The sequence below is a fragment of the Pieris brassicae genome, chromosome 3, assembly GCF_905147105.1.
Source record: "Pieris brassicae chromosome 3, ilPieBrab1.1, whole genome shotgun sequence".
NCBI classification, from domain to species: domain Eukaryota; kingdom Metazoa; phylum Arthropoda; class Insecta; order Lepidoptera; family Pieridae; genus Pieris; species Pieris brassicae.
This window is the reverse complement of record NC_059667.1, coordinates 3,208,366-3,228,866: the sequence shown is the minus strand read 5'-3', so window position 1 is coordinate 3,228,866 and position 20,501 is coordinate 3,208,366. Positions and strand designations below refer to the sequence as shown.

Sequence of the window (20,501 nt, the reverse complement as noted above, 5' to 3'; positions counted from 1 at the left end):
AACAGGGGCCGTGCTACGCACGAGGTCTCGTTGTTGCAGCATTCTTTAGATACATAAAAATTGGAATTTACCTACCACCATTTAATACAAATAAACATAAAACTCTGTACACTGTGTACGGTTTTATAATTGATAAAGAAACCGTGATCCATCTGAATATCTAATGTTTACCGTATCTTTTATGATACAAGAGTCGGATGGGGGATTGGTTTCAGGCTCATTGCGTGACACAGAATCGGAAAACACTTCATTACAACTTGAGTGGTCTGACGTAAGCTTCAATTAATTAGAGAGCTAACGAAATTGCTTCATCAAATAAAGAATACAGATTCACCGCCATTAATAATAAGTAAGTTTCTTTAGTTTATTTTGTTTTAAATATTTTTGCCGGGTGTTTATTATCATTCATCTGTTAGAATTTCAGTCTTTAAGTAGTTTTTATTAGACATAACTATCAGACAACGTAAAATCGCTATTCAATGTTTTGTTATTGTAAATGTAAAAAATGTTATGTGTTTTTTTCTTTGCAATATAAATTGCCTAAGATGGAATACATAATATTTCAAACACTTGTAAAAGGGAAAAAATATATAAAGTTATTCAATACATTAAGTAAGTAATATCTAATTTGGCTGTTCTGTGTGATGGTATTGAAGTGATATTACGTACGTGAAGGTGTGCTTGTGGGGTATACTCACGATGCAGGTGATTTTCCGCTATGGATATTTTAAATACTCATTTTAACCATATTCCGCGATAGGCTAAGTCACGTCTTAAATATCGGTCGTTGTATAATAGCTTTTTGTTTAACTAGTAATCTTTTGTCTCTTACTGTAAATAAGTGTTTACGTTAAGATGAAACGAGACAAATTACTTTAGTTATAATGGTGCAATTACGATTTTATGAAAAACGTATTTTAAAGTTGAAATGAAACTTGTTTAAAAAAGCATTACTAAAAAGATCATGTTTAGAGGACGATGAATAAACCAGAGGCAAAGCTTTTTTTATCTCTTTAAGGTCTTAACATTGCACTAGTTATCAATCAGCTGTGTTACTATCCACAAATAGTCGCGGTTACCATCAATTAACCATTGTAATAAAACTCCAAGGTTAGTCTTGTGAAACTGTTTACGTAACCGAACAAAAATAAATCCACTGCTTTATATCAGGTAAACAGATGATTTGACGATTATTATACATTGAATTTTAACATCTGTTTAGTTTTTACGAGCATTTCGTAAAGCACATAAATATTTATTAGAGTGTATGAGTTTTATTGTTTCTAAGAAATATATAAGAGTTCGTTTAAAGTTTGACCTTAATTGTATATTAATATATATAGAAATTGGCACGAGGCTCACCTAATGTTATGTGATACAGCCCATGGGTTCACACTTGCGGAAGGCTTGCGATTGTGTTTTCGATCCGTACGCTCTTTTCTTAAAGGCCACTTAAACGTATTGGTTCGGTAATAATAAGGCAGCTGGTGATTATGATTGTGCTGAGTGTCTTAAGAACACGACGGGCACACTGCCACAAAACACAGACATCGATATAATTATTGAAAACTTTAAAATACAGCATACGAAAAATTGTGAACAAAATTTTCTGTTAGTTTTCTAAAGATTCGTCAAGTAGACGTTAAAAAAGCGAAAATTTAAGTTCATTATGTATATAAACAATAAATATATATTTTATTTATAATGGATAAGTCTATTTCTGTTACAATAGACATACTATGTAAAATACAGCACTTAAAAATTATACAAGAGTTTTTTTAAAGTTTCGTCTCGTAAATATATTCTTAGATTTCATCAACAAAACATTTTACGTTGTACAAGCTAATGAATCTCTCTTCAATTTGTATCATCGCAGCCCATAGACCCATTTCTAGTTCGTGCTTTGCCAGCCTTTGAGGGAGGACCCTAGCACCCACTAGTACACTCTAACTTTGAATAGTTGGACGTCATATCTGGGGATCGATTCCACAGTTCGCTGTGGACGGACTGTGGAGGACTTCCAGTCATCAATGTTGATGAAATTTTGCATCGATACGGCTCGTACGGTGTTGTAACGAGGCAGGAGGGATCGCAATGTCTCTGCATAGAGAGAGAATCAAACCGATCAGTAATATGTTGGAGATTGACAATTCGACAAGATCTTCGCTGAATTTATCACAGCGTAACGTCAAATTGACTATTAAAAGAATGCAATGATATGTTTGTTATTTGATTTACATGACACTCTCATTCATTCTCCTTGTCTACAGCAAGCCCTAGCACCTGACTAAGGACCTGTAAGGGCCTTAACCTATCGGTCCAGCGAGCACCGGATCGATCTCCGCCTTTATCGGTCACTACAAGTTTCATGTTTATAGTATCATTTGAATCTGAATAATAAATTAAAACCTGCTAGTGAATAGAATCCTTTATTATGCATCCTAAGGATTAGAAAATTTCATATGTCAATAAGACCATAGGATACACATATTTTTCTAGTATTCGTTTTAATATAAATTTTGAGAAATAATTTCTTTATTGTATAATTTTGTATGAAAAATTATTAACATGAATTAACCAAACATTAACATTAATACCTTCAAAATACTTTTGTTTCTTCTGCGGTTATTTGCAATCAGCCCTAAGGCTATGAGCGGATCTGTTCTGTGGTGCTGTATGCTTCAATATAATTATTTTATTTTTATACAATTAACAGCATGAACTTGAACATATTTTTTTATTATTATATTAGATACTTAACCATACTGAATAATAATTGTTTTTTCTTGTTACAAAGGCATAAAACCTTCTTAGATTTAAATTTTTTTTTAAAAAGATTAAATTTTACAAAAAAAAAATGAATAACTTTTTAGCGTGAATATATAGTGCTTTATTAACCAAAACGATATTATAGAGTGCAATAGTTCACGGGCTGTTGACAATCGCTGAATTTGGCTCTGTGCCAAGCATAACTATTGCAAGAGAGGTTTTGGAGACTTTGAGAGGATTTCGTATAATCTTGATATGTTTACATTATTCTCTATTTGCCAAGTGCTGTTTGTGTGTTTTATAAACCTAAAGATACCAGTTTTCCCCTGCGTAGCAGATCTGGGTCCTATCTGCATCGTTATTGCTACGAGGCTTATACTTATAATTCGGTTAAGGTAAATTGTGATTCAAATATTTAGGTCACATATAAAATATTATTATTTTATAATAGGATGAGGGAAGGGAGAAAACCAGAGACACGGGCGGTGATTGCCGTGTATTCGACGCTTTTAAGACATACATTGTATCTTGTGTGATGTACAATTTTGAATTATACATCACACAAGATACAATCATATGAATATATTTAATTGTTTTAGGTTCCTTTTATAAATATCCTAATCTGTGCTAATTTGTTTCATTTAATGTTAAAAACCCATAACAATTTATAATTTTTTTTATTATATCGGTTCAATAAACCTCAAATAATGGCAAACGCCCTGAACAAAATCAACCGTAATTATTGTATTGATTAAATAAATAAAGTTACTACAAACTAAACAACTTTTGTAAACCTGAAGTCCAATTACGCTTGTACACATCATTACAGTGGCATCTTCAGTCCTGGTTTACCAAATACTAACTGTTACATACAGCATTCATATATCAAATTCAATGACAAAAAATAAAAATTATTCAGGTTGCAAGTCTTCACCGCGAATAATCTTTTTAAATTCATAAATACTATTGTGAAAAATATCAACATGAGAACACAGAATTATAATACTTGCAATTTCTAGCGAGCGGACAATTTTGGGATACATTGTTGTTACTTGTGGGTATCATATATAGTTGTGGGATACGCACAGACCACGTCGATACCTTGATTGTCAAGTCTATCTAAAAGATAGCTGTCAAGTGAGCCATTTGCTATTTTATACAAAGTGGGGGGGGGGGGTAGCTCATACACCTCCTCCTTTCAAGAAATACCATCTGAAAGTGGGCAAGACGCTAGTCATATTGATTTATTTTGCGCCTGTGTCCACACATTGAGCATAAGGCACTACCAAACCGCCTTTGTATTGATTCTAATCTATCTGTATGAATGTTGTATATAAAACCAACCAACAACGTCAACAACCAACATAACAGCTTACAAGATCTTGTCTTTTGAATGTGACATACTCCACAGAACCAAAAAGCCTTAATAGAAATTGATACAAATAATAATTTCAATGTCCATTGTTGTAATTTCCACTCTCACTAGGGTAGCATCCTCGCCTTGGAGTACGCTCAGAAGAGACCTCCGCCTACCATAATGATAATATTCCAGTGAGTGAAGCGCGTCATCGTTCGCTGGCGTCATAAAGGTTGTTGCTTCATCACGGCCCTTGTGCAAATAACTGCTGATACAGCCGTGTCCGGACAGTATCTGCACAAGACGGCGGATGAAGTAGCCCCACCGCCCCCCTTCCCAATATTTTTTTGACCTGCGCTCTGAAAGCGTTGATAGTGTTACAACCTGCGCTCGTACCAGCCGTTATTGTATTGCTGGAAAACCTAGCGGTGGACGACTTGTTTGAAATTTCTTGGAAAACAGCAATTTTTTAAATCCATTATTGATATGGCGATCTTACAAGACCAGAAGTCTTTAAGTCAATTTGCATTCAAATATAAGTCTTTGATAGCTGCTCAAGTCATATACAATATCATACATACATATTATATCTACAGTGCCACATACTTTTCTTAGCCGTTAAGAGCGTCGCTATCAGGGATTAGTATTGCCAGTCAATAAAAATTAACCATTATAAAGGAAATAATTTGAAGTCATGCAGGTTAACTTAATCATTAATTGAAATGTCTTAATAAAACAATGTATACTAATATATAGAAAATACAGTTCTAGGCTTAAATAAATGTGACACAACCTTAAGAACAACTGATATGATAAGTTTTGTTACCTGTACTATTAATATAATAGAGTTTAAGATAAATATAAATCGGAACCCTTCGAATATAAAACTAAGCCATTATAATTAATAATGCAAGGAATAAAAATAAATAAAACTTAAATGTAGTTTGATTTTATTAGATGTTGGTAGATAGTAACGACAACTCTGCGTGTTGTATTTGAGAGTTAACTGACAATGTCAGTCTGACATTTCAAAATGGCGACGGTAGTACCAAGTACCAAGCCGGCCGGCCAAGAAAAATATGTGGCACATACTTGTCTTGGCCAATCTCGAGTCACGTGTATTTGTGATAGTGCTTCTCTGAAACAACTTTTATGTTAAACATTACATGAGAGTAGGTCGTTAAGTATATTTTAGACTACTAGGTTAAAGTCAAAATTAAATCAAATATAACTTATTTATTCTGCAAATATGCAAGCAAGACCAATGCAAGATCCTTGGCCCGTGGGGTCCTAGCGCTATAAGGTTTTTTAGGTTAGTCGACATCACAGGAGACCGAAGAGCTGGCAGCTTCTACCTCGGACAAAAAAAAATTCTATTTTAGTTATTATATTACATTTCTTAAGGTTTTTAGTTTTAGATTCAAATAATGTTATTTTACATTGCTTAATTAATAGTATCAATAAATAGTAATCTAAATACTGATAATATCTTGTTAATAACTGAATAAAGTAAATTTAATTATTTATTTATACGCATGTTACACTGTAGATTCGTGTATCTATATATTTTCTTCGTTTTACACAATTCGTTTAGTTTTGTTGTTATAGTCGTAAGCGTAGTTCTTGTTATTTCCGTTTCTGGTTACGGTTTCCACTCCTGTCCCTACCGAACTTTCCATTTGGACCTGTTCTTAGCTTCCTCCACCAATTTTTCCTCAGAATTCTTAACTATGTCGTCAGCCCATCGCTTTTGTGGTCTTCCCACGTTTTTTTACCTACGCGTGGCTCCTACCACCTCCAGCGGGTGGCTTGGGAAGGCATATATACCGATGCAGTAACTTTATACTATTTAATGTGGTCACAGTATTGAGCTACTGAGCATGTTGACTGACACTGCGCACAACAATATATTTTTATATTTTTTGTTAATGTTTTATGTATGTAAAAAAATATTCATTCGTCTAAGCATTCAAAGCTAATAAAAATAGTTATCAATGCGTTTCTCTCTCTCTTACTCACTGTTTCGCAGAGCTATCTATCTAACTTATCATTTATATCTCTCGCTTTTTAGATCACATATTTGAAGTTTGTAAGAATTCTGTTAGTTAGCAATAGTTATTATTATAAAGCATGCTATGTTTGCCTGTTAAAGTCTATACAATAAGTATTTGTTGTTTTTTTTTTGTGTTCCAAGATGTAAGCTGTTATTATAATGGCTGTTAGGAAACCTTTTGAACTAAATAAATAAATTATGTCGAAAATTGGCAGCTTTGCTAGGCTACGGCTACGCACAACACCAACAGCGTATACTCGTATTTAAAACCGAATGTTCTCTTGTGAGGAATTTTGTTCACAGAACATTATCGCGTCTTACATTTCAATGGTTTAATTTTTTTATTCAATTAATATAACTAAATTATAATCAGCAATTAGCCATTTATTTTAGGTTTACTTTCCGATATAGCCTCTAATTTCAATGAACCGGAACTATATTGCTCTAAAAGTTTCTTATTTATTTGTTTATATAATCACGCCGCCATTTTTGGAAGGGGTAGGCCTCCGCCTGCATCCACACTCATTTACCATGCATGCTCGTCGGTTATGGATACCTTTTACATGACCTTTCTCTCTAAAAATTGAATTCAATAAAAAATACTGGATAAAAATATACTAGATTTTCAACGCGTTCATAAAATGTACAACTCCTAGGAATTGAGACTTTAACGAGCTTATATCGGAGCGAATTGCGAAAGTAATCCGAAAACTAGCAAATGCAGTAATATGGTCTTATGTACTTATTACAAATTGGACGTTCGATCTCCTCTACGGATCTTTAATACCCTTATAGTGAAAATATATTGGGAGCGGTATGAAGCCATTGTGCTTCAGGACTTTAATCTTTGATATCATATCATAGTATGATAGTAATAGTTTCTTAAAAGAATACAAGTTGTACAATAAATGACCTACAAATATAACAAAAATAACTTCTTTCAATTCATTTAAATTGAAGCTGAGGGAATAGGTTAGACAAAATTACTTTTAATTCATATTTCATTGGTAACTTGTATTCATGTATTTATTTGCATTCCATAACGTTTACAAAAGATGTTTATGAGGCTTAAAGCTAAGTACAATATTATGGACCCTGTTAGAGCACAGCAAAAGAAGGCATTACGAAACCTATATAACATAGCTAATAGCAACACAATAAAAAATAGCACATAAAACTTCACACTCCCGGCTAGTACCAATTACATAGAATATTTTTTTTTTTATTTATTGAATTTTGTATATTTAGGGATTAATAATCATGAAATTAAGCTATATTTTTATCTTCTAGGTACTCATTAACGCTATAATAACATTTACGTATAAGAAGTTTTTTTAGTTTGTTTGTAAATATATGTATCTTTTTTTCATTTCTTAGTGTCTCCGGTAGTTTATTATAAATTTTGATTGACATGACTAGTGGGCTTGATGCATGTATTTGTAATCGGGAAGATGGTAGGTTTAGGCGTTTTTTGTGTCGAAGTGTATATCTTGTCTGTCTGTATGTCTTCGCGTGTGGTGTAAAATTCTTTGTGTGTATGGGCAAATTTACAGATTTCCAATATGTATAATGAGGGTAGAGTGATAATGTTTAGTTTTATGAAATGTGGTTTGCAGCTGTCTGTTTGTTCTATGTTAACTATGATCCGAATTAACTTTTTTTGAGTTGTGAATAGTGCTGGTGCGTCGGTACTATTTCCCCACATTATTACACCGTAGTTTAGCCATGCATGCGCATAGGCGTAGTAGGTAGTTAGAGCGGTTTTCAGGTCCGTAGTCTTTTTAATTTCCCGGAAAGCATATAAAAAATTTGATAGTTTTGATTTTATTTTTTGTATGTGTGATTTCCAGTTTATGTTTGTGTCTATTGTTATAGCTAGTAATGAAAATTCGTTAACTTGTTCTATTGTGTGGTTGTTAAAAGAGAAATTTAGAGAAAGTGGCTTTTTTTGACGGGGGTGGAATGCTATTGTTTTGGTTTTTTTCAAAATTGATTTCAAGATTGTGTGCATTCATCCAGGTTATAGTTTTTGTTAGAATATTATTGAGTGTAGAGTGTATGTTAGTGATATCATGACAGGGGGTTATAATCGAAATATCATCAGCGAATAAAACACATGGACCAGGTCCTTCTATGGTTTTTGGAAGGTCGTTTATATAAATGAGAAAAAGAAGGCACCCAATAACGCTTCCTTGTGGTATTGAGGCTTTTATTGTTTTACTGTCAGAGCGGTAATTTTGGAGAATTTTTCTTTCATTGTTATAAAATTCTATTTCTACTAATTGTTTTCTGTTTTCAAGATAGGACTTGAACCATTCGTTAGTTTTTCCGCGGATACCTATCCCATAGAGTTTATTTAACAATATTTCATATTGTACCTTATCGTAGGCTTTAGTCATGTCTAGGAGCAGACCGATTGCGTATTCTTTATTATTTGTTATATTAAGAGCTTCCTGTATGAATTTATATACTGCTAAAGTTGTTGACCTGTTTTTTCGAAAACCATTTTGACATTCATTGAATATCCCATATTTCTCGCAGAAGGCGTACACCCGATCACACATTGTTTTCTCAAATATCTTTGATGCAGTCAGTAATAGAGCTATTGGACGATAATTATTGGGGTCTGTTTTGTCGTTTTTCTTATGTTAGGGCTTCACTATTGCTATTTTGAGTTGATCAGGAAAAACACCTTCCTCGAAGGATTGATTTATCAATTTGTAGAATGGTAGAGTGAGTTCGTCTGCACATTTCCTAAGTAATTTTGGTGGGAGTTCGTCAATACCGTGGCTATTTTTGTTTTTAAGATTTTTTATTAAAATATTTATTTCATAAGGGTCTACAGGTCTGAGAAACATTGTGTTTTCGGAAGGAGAAAGTACGGGATTACATTTTGGTCTACCTGTTTGTATTTGGCTTTTTTCGCCGATAGATGCAAAAAAGTTGTTGAAAATGTTAGCTACTTGTTTGGGTTCGGAAATTATTTTATTATTTGTTTGTAGTTTTAGATTATTTCGCTCTTTTTTTAATGTTTTATTGGTGCATTCATTAATTATACTCCACATTGTTTTTACTTTATTATTGGATTTGTTCATTTTGTTAATGTATTGTAGTTTTTTTGCCGTATTTACAACTTTTTTAAACATTTTTTCATATTTTTTATAATAGTTTGTTATTATTGCGTTATTTGCATTTAGTGTAAGTATTTTTAATAATCTTTTATTTTTGCAGGATATTTTTATGCTTTTAGTCAACCAATGTTTCTTATGAATATTTTTTATTTTTATTCTTCGTATTAGTATGCTTTTATTTAGTACATTCATAAGCGTATCTTGAAATGCTTTATAGTTATCGTTAATATTATGATCTGTTGTTATAATATTGTTCCAATCTACAGTAATTAACGCGGACTTAAATTTTAATATGTTTCCATCGCTAAATGATCTTTTATATGTGTAGAATGTTTCATGTGTGATGGACATTTTTAGTATGGTGATGTTTATTATGGTTGCGTTATGATCGGAAAAACCCAAATCTTCTACAGTTGTGGATGTTTTATTTGGGTGAAAGTTAGTGAATATTAAGTCTAAGCATGTTGATGTGGTTTGAGTAGTACGTGTGGGTTTTTTTACATGTTGAGTGTATTTAAATTCTAACATTAAATCTAGGAATTGAATAGTTTTTATATTGGTATCTAATATGTTTATGTTGAGATCTCCGCCTATAATTACATTACATTTGGAATACTTAGTGTTTATATAATTCAAGATAATATTTAATTGACTATGAAATATAACTTCTTCTCTCTTATTCCAATAAATCGTTAATAATAATATATTTTCCTTAGGTAATTCTACTGCACATAATTCTAGTATATAATCTATGGACATATTGGTAATATCGTTTCTTACAATATACTCGAAATGGTCTTGAAGTAGGATGCAGACGCCACCACCTCCGCGCGTGCTTCTACAGTATGATGTTGCGATGTTATATCCGCTGAATTGAATCATACTGAGTTTTTCCTTTGTTAACCATGTCTCTGATATACATATTGCGTTGAAAATTTTGTTCGTAGGGGTTTGTTCAATGAATGCTTCTAAAATGTGTTGTTTATTGTTAATACTTTGAATGTTCTGGAACAAAACTTTAAATTGTTGGCCTTTGTTTGCGAAAGGAATGGTTGTCAGTAGGCATGTAGTGTGATGTTTTATTTGGTTGGTACACGCTGTTTACTATATTTTGCGAAATGTTGAAGATGTCCTCTTTCTCATTATTATTGTTCTGTTTGTTTTCTCTATTATTTATAACTTTCCCTTCGATATATAATTGGTTATTCCGGATCACTGCATGTAAGCCTTTCTTCCTAGCCTTCATCATTTCTTCTCGCAATTGTTGTCTTTCTTTTCGTGTATTTTCATCTAAATATTCAGATAGAGATATTCTTGTTTCTTGGAAGTAATGGCTGTTTTTTAATATATATTTTACCATTCTTTTACTTATAAGTTCTATAACAAGTGGTCGTGTCCTCGCAGTGTTTCTGCCTACTCTGTACGTGTTTTCTATATAGCCCGTTAAGTCTACTTGTAAGATATTATGAAACATGGCAATTAGCCTGTCGTGGAGAATAGGTTCTGGTTCTTTTGAGTATTCAGCAAAGCCGTAGATGACAATTTTCTTTAAATTATTTTCCATGATAATAATTACGGGGGCAGCGGAAGTATTATGTTTTAAATTCGATATTTCTTGTTTTAGTTTTTCATTTTCTCTTAACAAGTTTTCTATTTTTGTGTTGACTTTTTCTAGTTCCTGTTTTCTTTGATCGTTTTGTTTAGATAGATAATTTGTTTTTAGTTCAAAATCTTCTGTTAGCTATGAAATAGCCTTGTTTATTTCTATTTGAATTGTACTCCGCAAATCGGATATTATAGATTCGTTATTTTCTTTCAGACGTATCATTATCATTTCGCTTAAACTTTGCAGTGTTAGTTCGGTTTGCATATGGTTATCGGCATTTTTTTCAGGAGTTTGGAGTGTGTCGCCTAATAGACTGAGGTCTTCAAAACTTGTATCATAATTATTGGACTGTGTGTTTGGTTTTCTTATGTAGGTGTGGTGTAGTCACTTGTTGTGTTATAATACTCTGTGATCGTATAGGGGTATCGGTGTTACTAAATTTAGGCATTACACAACGACAATCTTGGCATTTCCATGATGTTTTCTGGTCCAAGTTCATAGTGGTTTTAAAAAGTTCTCGGGGAATATTTGCACATTCCAAATCATATCCGTAATTACATAGCATACAAATAAGATGTTCATTGGTAGGAAGTTCTCGTGAACATCCAGCGCATTTTTGCTCAATTTTATTTGCAACTTTTACGACTTTTTAACTTTTACTTTTAAGTTTATTGCCGGTACGGCTGTCTTTTTAATGAGATTATTTTTAGTATTATTCTCATGTATGTGAAATTTTTTTACTTTTTGAGAAATAAAGTCTTTAAACCTAAGTATGAATATAAGGAATGTTTAGCTGATTGATTAAAGTGGTAAGTAAAGTAATAATAAGGTTTCTTAACAAAAATGAACAAATTTTACGATTATATATTCTACACAACAGTTCCGACCGCCGCTCCACAGTAGTCGGTTATTTTACGACATTTTATTACGTTCTTTGCGTCACTAATAGGGAAATATTTTTACAACAAAAACGACACATAATATTGAGTATAAGATGAACAATGGTGATTTTTCATAAACCGATTGGTTAAATTAAAAGACGGTTTGTGTAGCATCTGTAATTGTTCTAGATCATTATTTAAACTCATAAACGTGATTTTCCGGCAAACCAGACAATGCTAGTATAGTTGACCAATCACAATCAAACCTCACCAACACCTCCAGGTCATTTGTTTAGATGAATATACCACAGGTGTGGTGGAGGTGAGAGATGTGGGCGCGGTGGGCGGCGCTGGCGTTGGTCACGTGCGTGTGCGCCGCGCCCGCCGACCCGCCGCACGCGCTCCAGCAATGTGACACCCTGAATCTGAGGAGGCCACCGCCGTTACCCACAGTAAGAATTTTATTTATATAAATAAACTTGGAAAGGAAAACAGATTCATCTACCTCTTTCATCATCAACTACTACTATACAAATTTCGTCGTTAGATGTAGTGTTTGCTATGCCAGCTACGTTGAATCAATTATTGTAATAGAAATATTTTACAGAATATTAAAGAACAAAGAAAAGAAAATTTCTCGATGTATGTGTATTAGAAAACGTTCGAAAGATTGTAGCTTGTCGTCTGGCGTTTGAGGTTTTTAAGAATTTTAAGGCTCTTACGACTCAGGCTGTAAAATTTTATAAACTATCTAGTATGTATACGAGGGAGACGCCTACAATTTCTTCTAAAATAAAGAAATACAAAATAGTAGATACAAATAATTATATTCCTCGATTGTCAGGAATTTGCATGGCTCTGGTTGCAATTCCTGCTATTCTGCATCTTCTAAGTTCTCATGTAATTTTTAAACCTGTGATCCTGTTACTAATTATTTGATCATCCTCTTTTTAACGTGTGTGATGTTTGAGAACATAAATAAAATGAAATAAGTTGTAGGTTTATTTCATTTGTCAAAAAATTTTTTCAGAATATACGTGAATATGAGGCTGCCGTTGTCCAAATAGCCCGTGCGTTATCAGAGCTGGTAGACCAAGGTGTGGCTGATGAAGCCAGAGCTTCAGCTCTGGCTAGAGCAGCAGCCAGAACTCCTCTCCACCCACCGCCAGCTGCTGTTGCGCTTGGAGCTCCGCAATTACATCTAGGAATCTTATACATATCGGAACCCGCTCGCCTCGTTGTCTTTCAACAGAACAACTCTGTCACATTGCAGCCGTTCTGGCGTACGCTGGCTTCCGCTTGGAATGCTAGTGTTGTCATGTGGTCCAATGCTTGGTATTCCTGTGAAGGAGAGCCAGGTTGGTGGGGTGGAACGGCAGCAGCTAGGGGAGTGGGTTCCACGAGGGCAGCGGCTGCACTTTTCCGCAGTTTACCAACATTACCGTGTGAAGACGCTATGAATGAGTGGCTGGGAGGGACACCACTGTGCGATACAATGACAACTGCTTGCGAGGCTCTTCCCGGAAGTAATGATCAGAAGTTGGAGGTATTAATTCTTTATTCAAACATTTATGTTATAAATATATGAGCGGCCTATAAATTTTTTACCTACCTGCTTAATTACATATACATACCAAGGTTATATATCTCGCCTTTCCTTCACCTTTACCCTAATGGATTCGACGCAATATATTTTCAAGACCAAGGCTATTTATCAAATTAAATGCGTATAATCCATTCTTAGTTATATACAATTCAAATCCATGTATATATGTAATATAGCGAATGTTTTAAATATCTTACTTAATCCTTCTAAAGAAGTGGATCCCAACCTTTCTTGTGCCAAGCCCCACCCTTACCCTTTCTACAACATACATAATTTTTTATATATATAATTGAATTGTTCACTTAAGAAACTTGAAGTGAAATTCAAATTCCAAATATTTTTTTTGTATAGCCCCTCTATAACAATAAAATTGTCCCCCTCCCCTGTGGGGCGTGTGCCCCACATTGGGAAACACTGCTCTAAATCGTGTATCAGATGTAACTAGAGTAGATTGAAGCGTAATATGATCAAAAGATCAGAATAATTATAAAAAACCTATTAATTTTAGAAAAAGTAACGTAATACAAAAGTTTCACCTTTGTTGTTGAGATCCGCAGTGCACGATTTGACCGTCGTTGCTTGTAATAACGACAAAGGAGTTACTCTTTCCCCTTTTATTTCCCCTATTTAATTAAAATGGGTTTATTTGAGCAGTGTTGGCCTAGGGGCTTCAGCATGCGACTCACATCCCTGAGGTCGAAGGTTCGATCCCCGGCTGTGCACCAATGGATTTTCTTTCTATGTGCGCATTTAACATTAGCTCGAACGGTGAAGGAAAACATCGTGAGGAACCGGCTTGTGTTAGACACAAAAAGTCGACAGCATGCGTCAGGCACAGAAGGCTGATCACCTACTTGCCTGTTCGATTAAGAAATGATCATGAAACAGATACAGAATCTGAGGCCTAGACCTTAAAAAAAAGGTTGTAGCGCCATTGATTTCTTTATTTAAGCGGCGTTTACATCCCCTCTCATCATCCCCTGAACAGGCGTGCCCTCCAATAGGGTGCATCTCACTTAACATCAGGTGGGATTGTGGTCTAACAACTGTCCAGTTCTGTATAACAAAAAACTGTTTATAAACAATTAATTGATATAATTCATTAATATTTATGCGTATCTATTTAATTACCTTGCATGCAACGAAATAATTAATGTATAATTTATTGTTATTTTATATTATGTCATATCCGCCATATTTTAGGATATATTTAGTTAGATAATTTCTTTTATAAACCACTGTGGTCTTACATGAATTCAGATTATATTATTCCATATAAAAAAAAATTGTATGTAAACTTCCAAAATAAATAAATTTCAGTACCAATGTAAATGCCGTTCCAATCACTGGCACCAAGAAGGTGGTGGCTGGTTATCTCGTCTTAAATTAATGGAGATCGGGAAGCTGTCTTGCACGCCTTGTGGATTCGGGAGTAACGCCACAGCCTGCTTACCAGACACCTATAGAGCAGCTTTATTAGCTGCAAATCTTACCGGAATGCTTACATGTCTCATCATTGGGCTTATTATCTTTAAAAAGAGAAAATGCAAGGTATGAATTTTATTTCGGTGAGTTTTAAGTACTTTTTATTTATATTCATTAAGGTATGTTAATTATAAAAGGTTCTAGTTAGAATTATGTGATAACAATAATTCACGTTAAACGACGTTGTTTGTTTATTATGTGTTGAATATTATCAAGTAAAAAGTCTTATGTAAATTATTTGTTATTATAATAGTAGAGTTAAAGAAGGCGACCACTTTTTCAGGCAGTTGCAATGGGGATGTGGACTGTTTTAGAAGTTATTCTCCTCGGAGCAATGTTCATGTACGGCTCGGTAAGTGAGTCTGTAAAGTATTAAATTACATTTTTTTTATTTCATACTTTCGTATCGCTGATCACTTCGTGTTTACCTCTTATCTAACGAATCTTAACGTAACTATAAACGTAATTTTAAATGCATTTTTTAAAAAAACTAGACAAAAAAGCTTCTATTTCAAAAAGGTTTTCAGAGAAATTAATAAACATAAAAAATATTGTTTCTAAAGTATCATTTTTTATGTATCTAACATGTATGTACCCTGTAACATTTTCAGGCAGCCGCACAATACATACCTGGGGCGCAATGGCGCTGCATAACAGGTGCATGGCTACGAGAACTTGGTTTCGTGGCGTGCTACGGTTCCGTCGTTCTCAGATTATGGGTTTTATTAGCCGAATTTCGGACTAGGAAGGCACATAGATGGACTCCTAGAGATGCGGAGGTACATATCACGAAATAAGAAATAACTTAGTTCAAAGAACCTAACACTAAATAATAAATAAATATTCTTAATTATTTTTTTTAAACTGAATTGTGACTTATACTATAATTCATTTTTCTATTGTTCCTTTACTTAACACATTACGATATTTCTAATCAAAAGGGTTTGTAATTATTAAATATGATAAATAATACTTCTAAATATCTATTAAAGAATAAAAAAAAAACTCGCATTGTGAATAAAAATGTATAAATGAAATTTCCATAGAGAACTAACTGCATTTGCCAAAAAATATTTTAGTTAATTTAAATCGATTTGTTTCCAGCAAACTAATATACAGTTCTTACAATATTCTTAACCTACATCATTAAAAATGTGTGTACTAGTGTACACAAGAAGTAAAACTTCTTTATGACCTTATTTTTCGAAGATAACTGCAACTTTACAGCAATTGGTCAAATCATAAATCAAATAATACAATTATTTTATATTTACCTTATTACTATCATTGTTATTGTTATTATATATTTTTGTTATTAATGGCTTCGAATCTCTTCGAATCAACCCTGATAGGGACAAGAAAAGATGGCGCGTAACGGAAAATGTGACGAGTAAAGAGTCACTTCAAAATTTAGAAATAAAAGAAGAAAACAAATTTAAAATTTTGTTCCCTGTGGCAGTGTACATGTACCTTTAATGCTGGCAATATTTCTTCCCTGTATTGCGATACTTTTTTGATGAGCGAGAAAAGCTCCAGCTGGCGTCACCGTTACTATCTATCAGGCGACAACTTAAATCTCTAATTAGCGCCTGTGCACTTGAACCACACGGCCCAAGACTCTACTCCAAAGGGAACAAAATCAATGTTTATTATTAATTAGTTCTAAAAACTGCAAATGAACGAGTGTTTTTAGTTAATTTGTATCGCTGCTTATGATTTTAAACATTTTCGAAATCTATGAAGCTATTGCTCAGGTAAAAACTATTGCTGTAGTTTTCTTATTTTGTTTGTTGATCCATGATCCCTTAGATCGATGTTAATGCGTTGATCATTAAACATTTCCAGGTCTTACGGATAGTAGCAGCCATGTTGATAGGCGCTAGTTGCTATCTGGCAGCTTTTACAGCGACTTCCGCCTGCGAAGACGACATCGGGGGTGGATGCGCAAACCCCGCCTGGCATCACGTCACAGCTGGAGCCGAGATTCTATTGCTGATAGCTGGTCTTCGGATAGCACATGCAGCGAGGAATGCCAATGTGCCCTTTCAGGTCTGATGTTGTTTTACAAACTGACTTGGTCGCGATGCCTTGTTCTGCTAATCTAAGGCACGAATTTGTTCAAACAGCACCAACTTTTAAACCATACATATAGATATTTTTTCGAAGATGGGGTAAAATAAATCAGACTTCACCTTCAGACCCTGCCGTCAAACATAATGACTTACTACACTTACTTTTTACCTTTGGTAGACTCTAAATTATTTTATTAATAATAATAATAATTTATTGCAAGAATATGGTACAAAAAGGTGGTACAATAGTAAGTTCGCATATTCTGCCACACACAATGGCGCGCAAATTTGTCTTTAAAGGAGTTTTACATTTTACATTATTAGTCATATGAATTGGCCAATTCTTATATTATTTGTATCGTACATATCATATGAAATGTTTTGTGTGTCTAACGCAAATAATCATTTATTGAATAATACATTTTGTCCAAATTCACCAAGTCGATTTTTAAAGACTCTAGTCGGAAGATCTTTTAATTCTTTTGGTAAATTATTGTAAACCTTAATACCCATACAAAAGGTGTTTTTTCTAAACAGTTCCAGATTGATTTTTGGCACAGCTAATTTCTCCCTATGTCTACTGCTTATTTATTTATTTATTTATCTATAAGGAAAATTGACAGACAAATCACAAATACAAGAGATGTAAAAAAATATAAGTTTTAATACGTCCCTAAATTGTTTCACAGATAAGATTATTTTTATTGAAAGTATTATTAACACAACTACAAATATAATTAAACAATAATAGGGACGAAAGTGTAAACACAACTATTGATAATACATACACAAAAGATAAAACAATTACGACGATTTTAAAAGGCGCTTGAAAGTAGTAGGGATCACGAAACAATATCAACTTTAAATAAGTAAGTGTTATAGAAATTACAGATGCAATGTATGGGGCCACGAAACCTAATAAAAGTACTCGTAAGAGGCAAATAAAATGTATTTCATTAGAGAAGAGATGGCTGGAATATGAAAGTTTGTTAGACAGAGGATTGCGGGGGCTGTCAGGTCACCAGTGCAAATTTTCCAATTAATTAATGCTTTGACTTATCGTTAGAAGATATTTCCGCAACAATTCGGTAATTTAATATAAGCAAGAACTTTTTTTATTGTATTTAATCTTCAGGAACGAGGGTGGCTAGCTTCTGCCCTATGGGTAGAGGGCGCCAGTGGTCTCGCTTGGCGTCTAGCGGCTATTTCGGGGGCAGCTCCTGAGAGGTCACCCCTTGTATCAGCAGCTCGAGCACACTTATCATCGGGCGCTGCTTTGGCCTGTGTGCTGGCACCACGTTTGTGGCATGGATATCGGGCTAGGTCGCTTGCTCAGGAAGTAAGTTATAAATATATGAATTACTCTTGTGTATTGTTAAATTTCATTCACATATAAAAGAGAAGATAATAGTACAATTTATTTACTACACAATATTCAACTTAAGACACAGGTTTATCTTTTGACGTATTATATATTTTCTCTTTCATACATAAGGACGGATTAACTGAGATGTTAATAGTCAATGTTTGTAATCAACTTTCACTAGGTGTCACGTCGAGGTCCTGCAGAAGGCTTCGGCGCTGAAGCCGAAGAAGAGCCTACGTCGGAGGAAGTCAGGGCCGAGCTGAAAAGGCTTTACGTCCAGTTGGAGTTATTACGTAATAAAACCTTGCGCAGAGACAACCCTCACATCAGCAAGAGGAGAGGCGGGCGAAAACCGCCTCATCGTCGATTCTCTTTACAAGTATGTATTACCTGAAAGTATGTATTATCTGAAAGTATGTATTATCTTAACATATATTATGTTATTGAGAGTAATCCATATAATATATTGACTCAAAAAAATGTTATAGAAAAATTTAATATCTCATTATCATAATTCTAAAATAAATAATCATTAATCTATAACTAGAAAGATTGATACGCATGTTATGACACAAAACGATTACCGATCTCGAGTCGAATCGAGGATCGCGTAGCATGTTTGTGAAAAAATGTATTCCACTATCTAATGATAATACTGTCTTGGAGTTTAAATACATCGGAGAACCATCGAATAATAATACATATATGTGTTTGTGTAGATTAAGAATGATAATTAACACGTAAAAATATTACGTGTTTACAGACATGGTACGTCATATGGACTAATAGCTATCGCCATCTTGCCTATGAATATTGAATTTATATTTTTAAAGCTAATACTTAACAGAATCCATAACAATTTACATAGGTTGTATCGTCACTACTAAATAATGTGACAATTATTATTGGAATCTTAAAGTTAAAGTGAAAATTAAATCAATGCCCATTCCATAACCACACTAAAAACCCGAAATATATAACTACATTAGGGACCTTAGATGTTGGTGCTAATTTGGACGATAATAGTATACCTCCCAATTCATAGGAGAAGGAATTGAGTAAAAACCTGCAAACTTTACAAGATTCGACAAATTTTAATATAGTTTAGATAGTTTATCAAATTATAATTTCATTAGTGTCACTAAGCAGAAAATAGATGCAGCAAATCTTATCTAACGTTAAAATTATCTAGATTTTGAGTATTTGATAAGAATTGTTTGTTGTATTTACCAAAAAATAAAATGGAATTCAACTGAACAATAAATTTATATGTATGTCCATAGGTATCTAGTTACGATGATAATTATATATCTATATGTTAGATTTTTGTTTCATTTGTCATCTGTTGTGCGTTGATCTAACCTCCCCCAACTAATCACAAAGCAGGGTTATTTTAAAAATGCGTCTTTCAAAGCCATGTTCTCGACGTAAATATTCTTAAAATAACCTTGACCGAATCATTAATTTGATGTTTCATATTCCATTCCGTCCCACGTAGAAAAAAGGCAGCAGAGAAAAGGTAAGGTGTTATGACATATTGAGCATGTGCACTCGGAGCACGCATGCCCCCGTTAGCCCTGCTGTCCCCTAACTGACTCCACCAAGCACTGACCTTTGCTAATCCAGTGTGTTGTGCTTTCTGATGGATACCAGCAATGTAGCACCCTTACCAATCTAAATATTTACTATTCATTAACGTACTATAAGCCTTCTTTATTATCGCGAATATTTCGCAAAGGAACTCGCTTTCATCGCATTAAATTATTTAAAAATGGTTGTATGGTATAAACTCGGATTATGGACGATAGTTTACGTGACAACGTCATAACAAAACATTGATGAAAGGATTGCATACTTTGTATGCATACAAAAATGGAGTAAATCCTAGGACGCCATAGGTTAATCGAATGGAAGAGAAATATATGCGGCGCAAGCGTACAATGAACGTAACGAGACAATGATTCCTGGTTTTTCGTGCGTGCCGGCTGCACGCTAGGATTTACGTGTTCATTCCGATTTATATAATGTCACGGCAAAAATTTTACGTGATATTAGAACCGGACCAAACATTTAATAAGGCTTATAGTATGAATAAGTCCTTTCGATTATCTCAAAATCTTTATAAATTTATACACGATAAATGTTCAGTTGTGGATCAATATGTTCTTTTAACAT

The 20,501-nt window shown here is 33.8% G+C and overlaps 1 protein-coding gene across 3 annotated transcripts in view; it reads left to right on the top strand.

The window, feature by feature from the left end:
- LOC123706713 (myrosinase 1-like) overlaps positions 1–20,501 on the top strand; it is a 32,898-nt gene that overhangs the window by 3,101 nt on the left and 9,296 nt on the right. For 2 of the 3 annotated variants that reach the window (XR_006753418.1, XM_045656076.1), the window contains exons 2-9: positions 12,109–12,249; positions 12,828–13,343; positions 14,724–14,954; positions 15,172–15,240; positions 15,500–15,667; positions 16,734–16,937; positions 18,096–18,299; positions 18,508–18,705. Coding sequence is in view for 1 of the 3 variants with exons in the window: in XM_045656076.1 (XP_045512032.1) it covers positions 12,127–12,249; positions 12,828–13,343; positions 14,724–14,954; positions 15,172–15,240; positions 15,500–15,667; positions 16,734–16,937; positions 18,096–18,299; positions 18,508–18,705 (1,713 nt within the window). In the remaining 2 variants the exon portion in view is untranslated. Of the gene's footprint in view, positions 1–12,093; positions 12,250–12,827; positions 13,344–14,723; positions 14,955–15,171; positions 15,241–15,499; positions 15,668–16,733; positions 16,938–18,095; positions 18,300–18,507; positions 18,706–20,501 lie in introns of all 3 variants that reach the window. The other variant, XR_006753419.1, reaches the window with a different exon arrangement.